At 34.7% G+C, this 13,096-nt stretch overlaps 1 protein-coding gene across 2 annotated transcripts; it reads left to right on the plus strand.

The window, feature by feature from the left end:
• Window positions 1-6,962: 6,962 nt before the first annotated feature.
• On the plus strand, window positions 6,963-10,491 carry LOC138163469 (olfactory receptor 4C12-like). Of its 2 annotated transcripts, XM_069090926.1 has the most exons (2): window positions 6,963-6,985; window positions 9,573-10,491. In XM_069090926.1, exons 1-2 carry the CDS (start codon window positions 6,963-6,965, stop codon window positions 10,489-10,491), a joined length of 942 nt encoding a protein of 313 aa, XP_068947027.1. The 2 variants fall into 2 exon arrangements, with proteins under 2 accessions (XP_068947027.1, XP_068947028.1); XM_069090927.1 differs by lacking the exon at window positions 6,963-6,985 and having other exon boundaries at window positions 9,559-10,491.
• Window positions 10,492-13,096: the final 2,605 nt, after the last annotated feature.

Here is a 13,096-nt window from a genome sequence, read left to right on the forward strand (position 1 = left end):
GTTAAATTTTTTTCCCAGAGTAACATACCTAATAAGTTTTTGGGATGGAATTTAAATTCATATATTTTGAATTTCAAATCCATCATTCAATTCACTGCACTACCTGGTTGTATAACCCTGGCCATGCTACTTAACATTCCTTTGCCTCAGTTTCCTCATCTGATTATTGGTGTGTGTGTGTGTGTGTGTGTGTGTGTGTGTGTGAGAGAGAGAGAGAGAGAGAGAGAGAGAGAGAGAGAGAGAGAGAGAGAGAGAGAGAGAGAGAGAGAGAGAAGTCTCCTCTCTCCCTTTATGGTCTGTCCCAGTTATAAATCTATGACCATAAGATATGGTTATGTAAATTCCCTCACTGGACACCTTAAAGAACTATTTTTACCAAGGTTCAATTCAATTTAGTCATCCAATTACCATTCAAGTTATTCTATCAAATCTCTCTTGCTATTTAGGTAGACAAGATAGAGTGGTATGACCTAACTGACCTAGCAGATAGTACATTTAGATAATTTAGGAATGCATTGAATATTGGGGCACAAAGTGTAAACACTACCATCTTTGAATGGGACATCCATGAAAACCACTTAAGATCTCTGCATGGTAGTGGGTTGTTTAGCATTTTCCTCATTGATTTACATACAGACATATTTGACTTTCAAAATCTATTTCCAAATGGCACAACTTAGGATAGATAGATAAATACAATTTTGACATTTCCCTCAGAAGAAATTTTGCTCATAGCCACCACCATCTGAAAAGTTTGTTGAGACTTTCTTATCATGCAAGTTGGTGGATGAAAAGAGTTGATATATATGTTCTCCACTGCCACAACCAGGACCCTCTTTCTCTGCTATAATCTATCATTTGCCTCTCCTCATTTCATATTAATTTTATCCCTATCTCTATGTCTAAATCTGTATATCATATCTATCTCAATAATCTCTGCATCTATCTATCTATATATATATAATCTATATAGCTGGACCTTTATCTATATGCCTACAATATTCTTTTTGATGTAATCAATTGTCCTCTAGATCACCTTCCTTCATTTCTCTATGACTTCAGTACTTGATTCATAATCTCTCTCCGTGCCCAAACTCCAACAGATTTATTTTGTCTTGAATACACTTGTCTACCAATCCATTATCCTTCTCAAGTCATTCAGAGTCAATATCCTTTGTTTTTGAAGAGGAACATGATGTTATATTTTGACAAAAATATGAAAAAATAAAGTTTGAAGATTAAAAATATGTGTCGATCACTACTCAGATGAGAAAACTCTAACCTATACGACCTGGCGTTATTTTATTTTATCATTCTTCTATTTTTTATTTCAAATCCTGTCTTTGCTTCTCTGAGTTCTTCTTTATTTTTTAAAGCATCTCTGCTTATTTTACAGTGGAATCTTAAGTCATGATCTTATCAATATATTCTAGGACTGCAGACAAACAAACAGAATGACAAGTGCAGAAAAGGAGTCATCTCAATATTTAGATAAAAAAAAAATATACCTTGAAAGTCTCCTCTAGATTCTAAGGCATGGACAGTCTAGGACAAGTTCACACAATTACGTTACTGTCCAGTATTATATGTAATAATTTCTATTGCATTATGACTTACATTGTTAAAAGTGATTAAAAATTTTGAATGATTCTAATTTAAACATAGTTTTAATAAAAGTTAGAAGACCTTTCTTGAAAACTCTGCATCTGTTTGCTTTACTTATATTCTTTTTGTTTCTTTGTCTAATAAATGTAAATAAATCCCATTTCAATCCTTGTTTACACTTTACTAAGAAATTTCCCCCCAAACATACCCAACTAGTTGTCTTTGAAATATTATTTTCATGTTACAGAGGAGGAAACTGAGGCTTAGAAAGGTGAAAGGTCAGAGATTGGATAAAAATGAAATATTCTGACACTGCAATTCAAACCTTTTTATTATTATTCCATAAAGTTATTTGCCTTCCTTCTAAGCTTGTTTTTAGAACGCAATGTTATATTGTAGATTAAATCCCTTTTAAAATAATGAACTAAATCATTGTAAGGAATCAAAATGAAAGGTATGAATCAAAGTAAGTATCAGTTCCACTGGGTTTTGTGAGACTGGACAGTAAAACTTACCCTGGTCAGTTGTATGCATAGGGATGCTTTCTCAGGTGTTAAAGATAATTGCCACTTTCATAATGATGTTTCTATTGGATAGAAAGGTGGTGGTGGAGTTGTTCAACCCACGATTCATTCAGCGATTAATGGAAAGATATTCAGGATTGTTGCATCAAGGATCTCCACCTTATGTCTAGGAAAACTGAACCTTACTCAGTATATTTTCTCTAACAATTCAAAAACAAAGAAAAAAAGAAAGCACTTAGATACTAAGGAAGACTCATTGTGCCCTTATAACAACAGGCACAAATGAATCTAAATGACCATCAATGTTTATACCTCATCTCCCTTTAGCTAGTCATAGAAAAATATATCTAAATAGAATCCTTTAAAAGTTCAGGGACCTATTTTCATACCCAGAGCTGTGTTCTCGGAGGAATTAATTATCGGCAGTGTCAGAAGTACTTTGCCTTAGAAGATCTATTATTTTGGAATGTTTTTGTGAAACAATGCACAGACATCTTTCTTCTATCTTTATTGGAGGTTTCAGTTCAGTGCCCAAGAAATGAGATAATGAAATATGTCAGTTAGGATGAACCTTCTGGATTTTAATACCTGACACACAAGGATTCAGTGGCCTACATGAGTGGCAGAATCAGGGAATGTTAGACTAATTGCAATTCCTTCATGTACCCCTCCATAATACTGACTGAATGGGAGTGGACAACTGTAGATCCCAGTCAACTGCCCACTTACTTTATTAACCCATTAGCATTTATCAGTTTAGGACAAGTTGTGGTTAGATACAATATCATGAAGAAGAAGATAACTGGGTATACAATCACTCTGGTTGTTTTTTGTATTACAGATATAAATGTGAATTTTCTGATTTTTTTCATGAGACTTCGGTGGAACAGAGGATGATAGGAACATCCATAATTTTTTTTGTTGTCATTGTGTTTAATTTCATTTGGTTTTGACTCTTAATTAATACTATTTCAGAACCCTATTGCAGAGATATGGATCTTCCAATTCAACTGAGTTAACATCCCCAAATCAGAGATTTGGATTATTTTTGTGATGATTTTCACCATGACCTTTAGTATGATCATCTATGGTGAAAGTCAAATTAAAATAAAGGGTAGCCATTATCTTCATGATAAATGGTCAAACAAATATAACTTTTAAGATTAAGAAATTCAAATCTAAACTAGGAATAGTAATAGGAATTTTTTTTTCAAAATCACTAATAACTACACAAATTCAAATTAAAGAAACTCTGAGGTTCTACCTTCTACCTATCATATTGGAAAAGTTGGGGGGAAAGAAAAATTGCAAATGCTGGAAAAAGCAACATTGATCCATTGTTTTGGAACCATCAACTGGTCTAGTAATTCAAGGAAGAAATTTCAAATAATGTGATACACATTATTAAATTAGACATACTCTTTGACTCAAAAATACTGAATTGGTCTATTTGAAAAAAAGAAAAGGAATTATATATATATGCATATGTATACATGTATATGTGTGTATGTATGTATGTGGATATATAGCACACATTTACATATCTCTATCTCTAGCTATCCATTAATATGCTTATATTGGGACAAATGAATTAAATTGAAGTGGTCTCAATCATTTGTGGAATAGCTGATAAAAGTATGGTTTGTAAATGGTATGGAATTATGCTATAAAATGATGAGAAGTATGGTTTCCACAATAAATTTATGCTACTTAACTTCAACTGTGCCCTCACTGCTGTTAGGCAATTCTATTATGCCCTCCCTTGTCAATGTTTTATCCCACTCTCCACAGTGACTCTTCCAAATTTTTCATCCTTTCTCTAACCTCTCATGGTTCTCCCTTCCCACACTCTTTCAGCTGAGAACCTTACCTTATATTTTACAGAAAAAGGGGCTATTCACCTTGAACTCCTTCCTCTTTCTTTTCTCTTATCACTAAGGTACAATGTGCAACTTTCCCTTCCATCCCTCCTGTTTCACACATTAAAGTAACCTTACTCCTTATCAAAGCTAACACTTCCACTTGTTCTAGTGATCTCATTTCATCTTGTCTCCTCCAACAGACTGACCTCTTTGGTCACCATTCTTTCAAAAAAGTCTCTCACTCAGTCCTTCCATTCTTACTATTGTCCCATATATCTTCTATATTTTTATCTAAACTTCTTGAATGGGCTATCTATAACAGAAGTTTTCACACTCTCTCTTCTCACTCTCTTCTTGATCCTTTATGATCTTTCAATCATATGATTTGACCAAAATTTCTCCCTTCATTGTTGCTCATGATCTCTTAGATGACAATGCCAATGTTTTTATTTCTCTCTCAATATTCGGTCTACTTGACCTCTCTGTAGCTTTTGACTGTTGACATTCTCCCTTCCTTGACAATTTCTTATAAATTTTCAGAACCACCCATTCCTGGTTTCCATCCTAGCTAGCTGGCAGTCCTTTCCCTGTCTTCTTTGCTGGATCTCCCTCCAGATGATGTCTTCTAATCATAGGTGTCACTCAGAGTTTTATCCAGGCATCTCTTTTTTTCTCCTTTTATGCTTCCTCACTTGGTGATCTCATCAGGTACCATGGATTGAACTACCACAAACTGAACTTATTTCCCTTTCCCCCAAAATCCTATTCCTCCTACCTTCCTTATTTCTATAGAGAGCAATGCTCTCATCTTAGTCCCTCAGGATCACAACACGGGAGTTGCAATCTCTCATCCCCCCATTTCCAATCTATTTTGCAGACCTATTGATTTTACCTTTGTAACATCTCTCAAAATTTTCCCTTTCTCTTCTCAATGTCTTCACCATAATGCAAGTCCTCATCACCTCAGCCCTTGATTACTGAAGTAGACCTATTAGAAGGTTTGCCTGCCTAATGTCACTCCCAATGCCAATCTATTCTTCAATCAGTCACTGAAGTGATTTTCCTAAAACATAGGTCCCACCATCTCACCATGCTCCCTCCCCACATACACTCAGTTAAGTCCAGTGACTTACTATTACCTCCAGAAATAAAGACAAAATGTCCTACTTGGCTTTCAAATTTCCTCATAACTTACCCCCTCCTACAATTCAAGTCTTTGACACATTGCTCCTCTACACATGCTCTTCCATCCACTGACACTAGCCTTCTTGCTGTTCCAGAAACAAGGCGGGCCATCTTTGGTTCTGAATATTTTTGTTGCTCAGACATGTTGCTCCTCCATGTCTAAACATTCTTCCTCTTCTCCCACTAATAATATCTTTGGCTTCCCTTGAATACCAGCTAAAATCCTATCTTCTACAGGAAGTCTTCCCTAAACCCTCTTAATTCCCATGCTTTTCGCCTTTGAATTATTTCTTATACATCCTGTATGGAGCATGATTTATATATATACATACATACATATATATATATATATATATATATATATATATATATATATATGTTGGCATATGGTCTCCCCCATTACATTGTAAGCTCCTTGAGGCCAGGGATAGCAGTTTGTCTCTTTATGTTTCCCAAGGACTCAGTGTAGTGCCTGGTATAGCAGGTGCTTAATAAACATTTATTAAATGACTGAATAGAAGACAACAAAGAGACCAAACCAATTTTTCCAGAAAAGAGTATTGGGAAACATTATGATTTAATAGATTTGTAAAACTCAAGGTCCAAGGCTGCCACAAGAACTAGATTAACGTATAATTGGGACATACTTAACTAAATAAATAATATAAATACAGTGTCCATGACATTAATTTGTAGTTTTCTAAGTTAACATATGATATTTAAGGATTGATTTCTATTTAAGCTTGATATTATTATTGTGTAATATGTCTCAGATCCACACTGTGAAAGAATATAAATGACAAGGAAAAACATTTGCACATTCTCCTAATAATAGAGAACTCCTGTGGTTCACTGAGAAGGGGAGTGACAAAATCAATCTTTTGATTTAGGTATATCACATTGTTACCTGTTTTTAAATTAATCATATTGAGAAGATTTATAGGGCAAGAGACAATTTCATAAGGTATTTAAAATGTCCAGAAAGGAAGCAATAAAAGTGTAATTTATATTATTGACTATGAAGGTAGAAATATGACCATAGTAAGGGAGCAATGTTGCGGATGTAAGACAGAGATTTGAGAAGTAATTAGGATATGGGAGGAAGAGGAAAATGAAGACTCAATAACAGCTCTGAGTTTGTGGATGTAGGTAACTGAATGGATGATTTTATGCTTAATTAGAGCTAAAAATTTGGAAGAGAAGTAAGTTGTGGATGAGAATTAATTCATTCTATTTTGAACACATTCAGTTTAAGATGTACATCGGTTCATCTAGTTCAAATGTCTAAAGGGAAGCCAATAGTCTGGTAATGAAACCCAGGAGAGGTATTAGGACTGGATCCATAGCTCTGGGAGTCATCTTATACTCAGACCCATGGGGGATGGTGAGGTCACCAAGAAAAGAGGACAGCACAGTATCTTAAGATACAATTAGTAGTTATCTCAACACACCATTCCATTTTTTTTTCTGGCTTTAAGCTAAACAGAGGATTTATGTTGAGGGAAAAGATTCTGATTTCTCCGTTTCTTGACTATAACTTGAAAATCTACTGAAGAAAGAACCATAATAAAAATATTCCTATATTCTTTCCAAAGATTGCTACATGCTTCAAATTAGAAGTTGTTCATAATGTGAAGACATCATTGTGAAGATGGGAAATTAAAGAAAATGCAAACAGAATATCACACATTTTTCAAAAGTGGAATGAAATATTTTCTCCACACTCTTAAATGTAACTGGAAAGAATAATTAGCAGAATGACAACAAATGTAAGTTTTTCCCTATGATGGATATTTTAAGGACTCCTAAGCCAACTTTTGATTAGAGGAGGCTCTTTGATATAGAGTATAACATCCTCAAATTGAAAACAGAAAAACTGGTTGTGAATTTGTCTTGTGACATTTATTAGGTGTGGATCCCTGTCACTTAACTTCTGTTCACCCAAGTCTCATCATCTCTAAAAGGGGGATAAAATGTTCAATATATGCCTGACAATGTTGCCATAAAGTTTAAATTAACTAATGGATACACATTTTATCACCTTTAAAGTATGTCAGTGATATTAAATTAAAACAAATACCTACTCCTTTTTAGCATTAATTTCTGATGTTTAAAAGGTAAGATCTTCCTTTCTAGATATAGTTTTGAAAGTATTTCAAAGAAATATCTATGTCCCTCTACATATACATGATGTCCCACAAGTCTTAGGGCAGATGTTAAGCTATTAACTGCCCTAAGACTTTTGGAACTCACAGAAAACAGCTTCTGAAAAATATGTTAATTGTGGACTTCTGAGCTACCACATAGACTCAGCAGTCTGAGGTTGGAAGTAACTTCTAAGTGATTTGCTTCCCTTGGGCCAGGCAGAATGGAAAAGTTCCCCTTATCAGGGTAACCATTTCACTGCGCATTTATCTTTCTCAATATTTTGAACAAGCCCCATTCCCCATTATGAGGTATGTGAGAGGATTAATTGGAAGACTTATGGAATTGTGGCAAGTGTGCTCAATTTGGAGCCAGGTAATCTGATTTTCAATGTTGAATCTGCCAACACATATGTCTGACCTTGAGCTAATTGTTTAAATTTTTAAACTTCATCTGTAAAAGAAAAACAAGTTCTTGGATTTGGTGGATTTGTATTCTGAGATCTAGTTCAGCTTTAATCTGCAGTCTGATGACTACATTCTGAAACTGATTATAACACCAATACATATTTTCCAGTAAAGGAGAAATAAAGATACGGACTCTGAAACTCTCTCTTTATTAATAGAGACATAGGGATCTCTGAGTTACCTTTGAAGACATACCTGCTACCATAAGAGTAGAAGAGATTATCAAGAGATAAATATAGATGGAAAAGAAGGTAAAGACATTTTTGAAATCCATCCATATTTAGGGGAGAAATAGGGCATAATGAGTCTACAGAGAAGAATAATAAGGAAATTTTTTGGGAAGGGAAATGAAAGGGAATCAGGAAAAATCAGAGAGATGAAAATCAAAGCATAAGTATCTGAGTGGCATTGGCACCAAAATCATGCCAAAAGTAGCAGTTAAGGAATATGGGAGGTAAGAAGACTATTAGGTTTTAGAGTAATAACATCTTTAGTAAGCTATCACCCCTCAACTGATGTATTTACTTTGGGGATTCAAGATGTTTATCCTAAAGGAGAATAAGCCTTGAGGGAAGAAAATGTTTGATAATTTTCTTGAAATATCTCACATGTTATTATAGAAGATATTCCTTAATAGAGGGTTATCTGGCTTATTGAAAGGAATGCTATAGAGTGGATTCACTTTTTGAAGAGTGATGCCATAGAAAAGACCTTTGAAGACCTTCTAGTTCCAGTTCCCATAAAACTTCTACAGATAGTATTCTGTACTGTCCTTTGCACCTATTATCAAAATGTCTGTGGTTTGAGATCAAGAAAAATGGCTTGGTATGTTGGGAGAAGTACTAAAATAAGGTGAGTAGATGTGGATTCTGATCTCAACTCAGCCAGTGACTGCCTGTGAGAGACACTCATTCTCTTAGTTTTCTCACCTGTGATATAAAGGTGTTTGGCAAGATAAACCAAATTTCCATATTCATTTTACATATGATTTCTACATATCCACATACACACATGTGTATATGTGCCTATGTGTTTGAACAGGTTTTTTTCCCTAACAACTCTTGTGAGGTATGCTGTTCAAATTCTATAGCACCTATTTTAGAGATGAATAAAAAAGGTGGGAAGTTAACATATTTGTGCCATAGTCACACAAAGTTGATCTCTGCTTTTCCCCTAAATGTCACAGCGTATTTTTTTTTTTTGTTTTTCTATGGTCTTTTCCAGCTATTTATTCTATGAAACGTTATATCAGCTGTGTTTGTCTCTGAATCTCCTTGTTAGAGAAAATCTACTATATAGCATTGTAGTACTATTATGTAATTTCCCCCCAAGAGCCTCCTTTTCTACCACGATAAGAATCAGGGCACATATCCCCACTATAGCACTTACTTAAAATTCCAGAAAGAAAAGACAAAACAATGTCTGTCTTTGAAAGATTTCTAATCCCTAGTTGTATTGAGGAAATTTTACCAGAATTACCCTATCCCTAAAAAATATCCTTCACATTCATGTTGGAGGAACTCTTTCCAATGACTCTGTTATATAGGGAAATGAATTATCAGGGTTATTAATGATGAGAATCAGTAACCTAAAGATCAGGAAACTTCCATCACTGGAAAGCTTTACCATTAGAATGGTTAACCATTATGATTGTTTGATTGTTAATTTGTTTAAGAGCAAGGAATTGGCCCATGTGACATCTATAATTCTTGGTTTCTCATTGCAGATAAGGCAATTCTAATTTCTCTATTCACTGCCTATACTACGCAGATGGATAATGGAAGAAATGTGACTGAATTCATCTTATTAGGACTTACACAGGATCCAAAGATGCAAAAAATAATATTTATAGTGTTTCTTGCCCTATATATGGTAACCCTGGCAGCCAACCTGCTCATTGTAATCACCATTACCACCAGTCATGCTTTAGGATCCCCCATGTATTTCTTCCTGGCACACTTGTCTTTCATAGATACAATTTATTCATCTTCTTCAGCTCCTAAACTAATCATGGATTCCCTCCATGAGAAAAAAATCATCTCCTTTAATGGGTGTATGGCCCAGGTCTATGCAGAACATATTTTTGGGGGTACTGAAATTATCCTTCTCATGGTAATGGCCTATGATAGATATGTAGCTATCTGTAAGCCCCTCCACTACATGACCATTATTAACAGGAAGTTATGTATCATCTTTGTGATTGCAGCTTGGATAGGTGGTTTTCTTCATGCAACGATCCAGATTTTTTTCACAATCTGGCTCCCTTTCTGTGGACCGAACATCATAGACCACTTCATGTGTGACTTGTATCCTTTGCTCAATCTTGTTTGCATGGATACCCACACACTTGGACTATTTGTGGCATTCAACAGTGGTTTCATCTGTCTGTTAAACTTCCTTTTCTTGATTATGTCCTATGTTGTCATCCTGTATTCTCTGAAGAATCACAGTCTGGAGGGGAGACGCAAAGCCCTCTCCACCTGTGTCTCCCACATTACTGTAGTTATTTTATCCTTTTTGCCTTGTATATTTGTGTACCTGAGGCCTGTGGTCACTTTACCTATAGATAAGGCAGTAGCTGTATTCTATACTATGATATCCCCTTTGTTAAATCCCTTAATATACACCCTCAGGAACACAGAGATAAAAAATGCTATGAGGAAGCTCTGGAATAAAACAAAAATGACTTCAGATAATAAATGAATAGAAAGGTATGGGAGAAAAAAATCATATTTATAAATTTGATTTTAGAGCAGTCCTTGAGTAGATTGAAGTGATCTAATCCTTGGCCAATGAAAGTGAAATCTATGGGGCACTAATTCTATTTTAATTCTCTTGTCTGATTGAAAGGAGCTTAACTTAACACACAATCAACACTAACTTATTTATTTATATCTTGAAGACAGTAATCACAATTTAAGAAGATAGTTCTCTTTCCTCTTTTTATCCTCACAGTGATTTCTTTGATGAATTCCTGCCTCATCAAGCCCAGTACTCTTTACAAGCAACTGTTGATATCTGGCACCCCAGCAGGGGTCACACTATGCCCTAGAGTCTCTATCTTGCCCTAACTTCTTTTATTTGGATATTTCTCCTATCTCATTTTATGACTTTATGCAATAAGGTTTTCATGTCTAGATTATGGTTTAAAATATTGTAACGATGACTGCTTCAAACCACTGGACTATAAGTATAAACATAGACAAAAATATGATTGTTGGATTATCATCAAACTTATCAATTGGCCTTTAACATCCATTCAGTCACCCACTCTGGTATCTTTCCATCTTCTTTTATATAACCCCCATATTATACTGGGAATGGCACTTTTTGCACAAGGACTTTAAAGAACATTCCACATTACGTTAGGTCAGAAGCGGGAGAGAGAACCCACTAACTCCCATGTTGTGATCCTGAGGGACTAAGATGAGAGCATTGCATTGTCCTGATTGGTGAAGAAGTACAATCTCAAGCAAGCCATCATATTAAGAGCCCCAAGCCATAGTTTTAAAATACATTAATTTCATGTAAAAATAATTTTTAACATTTATTTTTAAACATCTGAATTCCAAATGTTCCCCTTCTCTTCACTAAACCCTCATCAAGAAGGCAAGCAATTTTATATAGATTATCCAATTAAGACATGCAAAACTTTTCAATATTAGCTATGCTGTGAAGGAAAACATTGAGAAGGAAAAAGTAAAGGAAGTTTTTTTTAAGTACCCACTTATCTGTATTTTGACCCCAACATTTTCCCCGCACTCCAGAGGGGGGAGTATTTTGCATCGTAAGTCCTCTGGAATTGTCTTAGATCATTATATTGCTGAGAATAGCTAAGTCATTCACAGTGGATCATTGTGCAATATTGCTGTTACTGTATACATTAGTCTCCTGGTTCTGCTCACTTCACTTTGCATTAGTTCATGTAAATCCTTCCAGTTTTTTTTCTGAAATCATCCTTGTCATCATCTCTTATAGCACAATAGCATTCCATCACATTCATATACCACAACTTATTCAGCCATTTTTTTGATGAATAAGCATCCCCTTAATTGCTAATTCATTTGCGACCACAAAAAGAACTGCTAAAAATATTTTTGTAAAGATAGGTCCTTGTCTGTTTAAAAAAATCTCTTTGGTATGCAGACCAAGTAGTGGTATTGCTGGGTAAAAATTTATACAAGGTTTTATAATACTTTAAGCATAGCTCCAAATTTCTCTCCAGAACAATTGGATTAGTTCTCAACTTCACCAACAAGGCTTTAGTGTACCAATATTGCTACACCCCCTACAACATTGGCAATTTCTCTTTTCTGTCATATTAAATAATCTTATAGGTATTAGGTTATACCTCAGAGTTATTTTAATTTTCATTTCTCTAATTTAGAGCATTTTTTCATATGGTTATATATAAATTTCATTTCTCCATTTGAAAATAGCCCATTTATATTCTTTGATCATTTATCATTGAAGAATGACTTGTATTCTTATAAAGTTAACAGATTTCTATTCATTTGAGAAACAGGGGCTTTTATCAGAGAAACGTGATGTATTTTTATCACAGATAGAATTACTGTGTATTTCTCTCTAGCCTATTACCTGCCCCCCACACACCCCTGTTTATTATTTGACTATACTATTACAACGAATTTTCAATTTGGAGTATCTTTCAGGAAGGGATCAGAAGATTCTTTCCAATTCTATTTAACCTCTGTTTCTTGTATAACAGGGCAGATTTCCTTGATTTCTTCAAATTTGATGTCTAGGCCCTTTTGTTGTTTTAAATTTTATCTTTTAGATAGCCCTTCTTTTCTTTTCTTTTCTTTTTTTTTGCCTTTTTGGATGGACACTGGGGTTAAGTAACTTGCCCAAGGTTACACGGCTAGTGTGTGTGTGTGTGTGTGTGTGTGTGTGTGTGTGTGTGTGTGTGTGTTAAGTGTCTGAGGCTAGAACCAAACTCGGGTCCTCCTGACTCAGGGGCCAGTGCTTTACTCACTGCACCACCTAGCTGCCCCATAGTCCAATAATTCTTGAATTAGATTTCTCAATCTATTTTCCAGGTGAGTTTTTTTTCAATGAGATATGTCACATTTTCTTCTACATATCATTCTTTTGATTTTGTTATTATTTTTTTATGTCTCATATAATCATTAGCATCTCCCTTTACTATTCTAACTTTTAAAGAATTATTTTCTTCAGTGAGCTTTTCAACTTCCTTTTCTATTTTGCCAAAAGAAGTTCTTTTAAGGAGATGTTATCCTCATTAAATTTTTGTTCTTTTTTTTTTTCCATTCTGCCAATTCTGTTT

Source organism: Petaurus breviceps, unplaced genomic scaffold (genome assembly GCF_028583685.1).
Source record: "Petaurus breviceps papuanus isolate PSGF00001 unplaced genomic scaffold, PetGlider_PUasm1.0 188, whole genome shotgun sequence".
Classification (NCBI taxonomy): Eukaryota; Metazoa; Chordata; class Mammalia; order Diprotodontia; family Petauridae; genus Petaurus; species Petaurus breviceps.

Excerpts from the sequence above, each read along its gene's own strand:
- LOC138163469 (XM_069090926.1), top strand. The coding sequence starts at position 6,963 with ATGGATATTTTAAGGACTCCTAA. Across the intron at positions 6,986-9,572 it reads GATATTTTAAGGACTCCTAA|AAATGTGACTGAATTCATCT; the intron begins GCCAACTTTTGA and ends GGATAATGGAAG.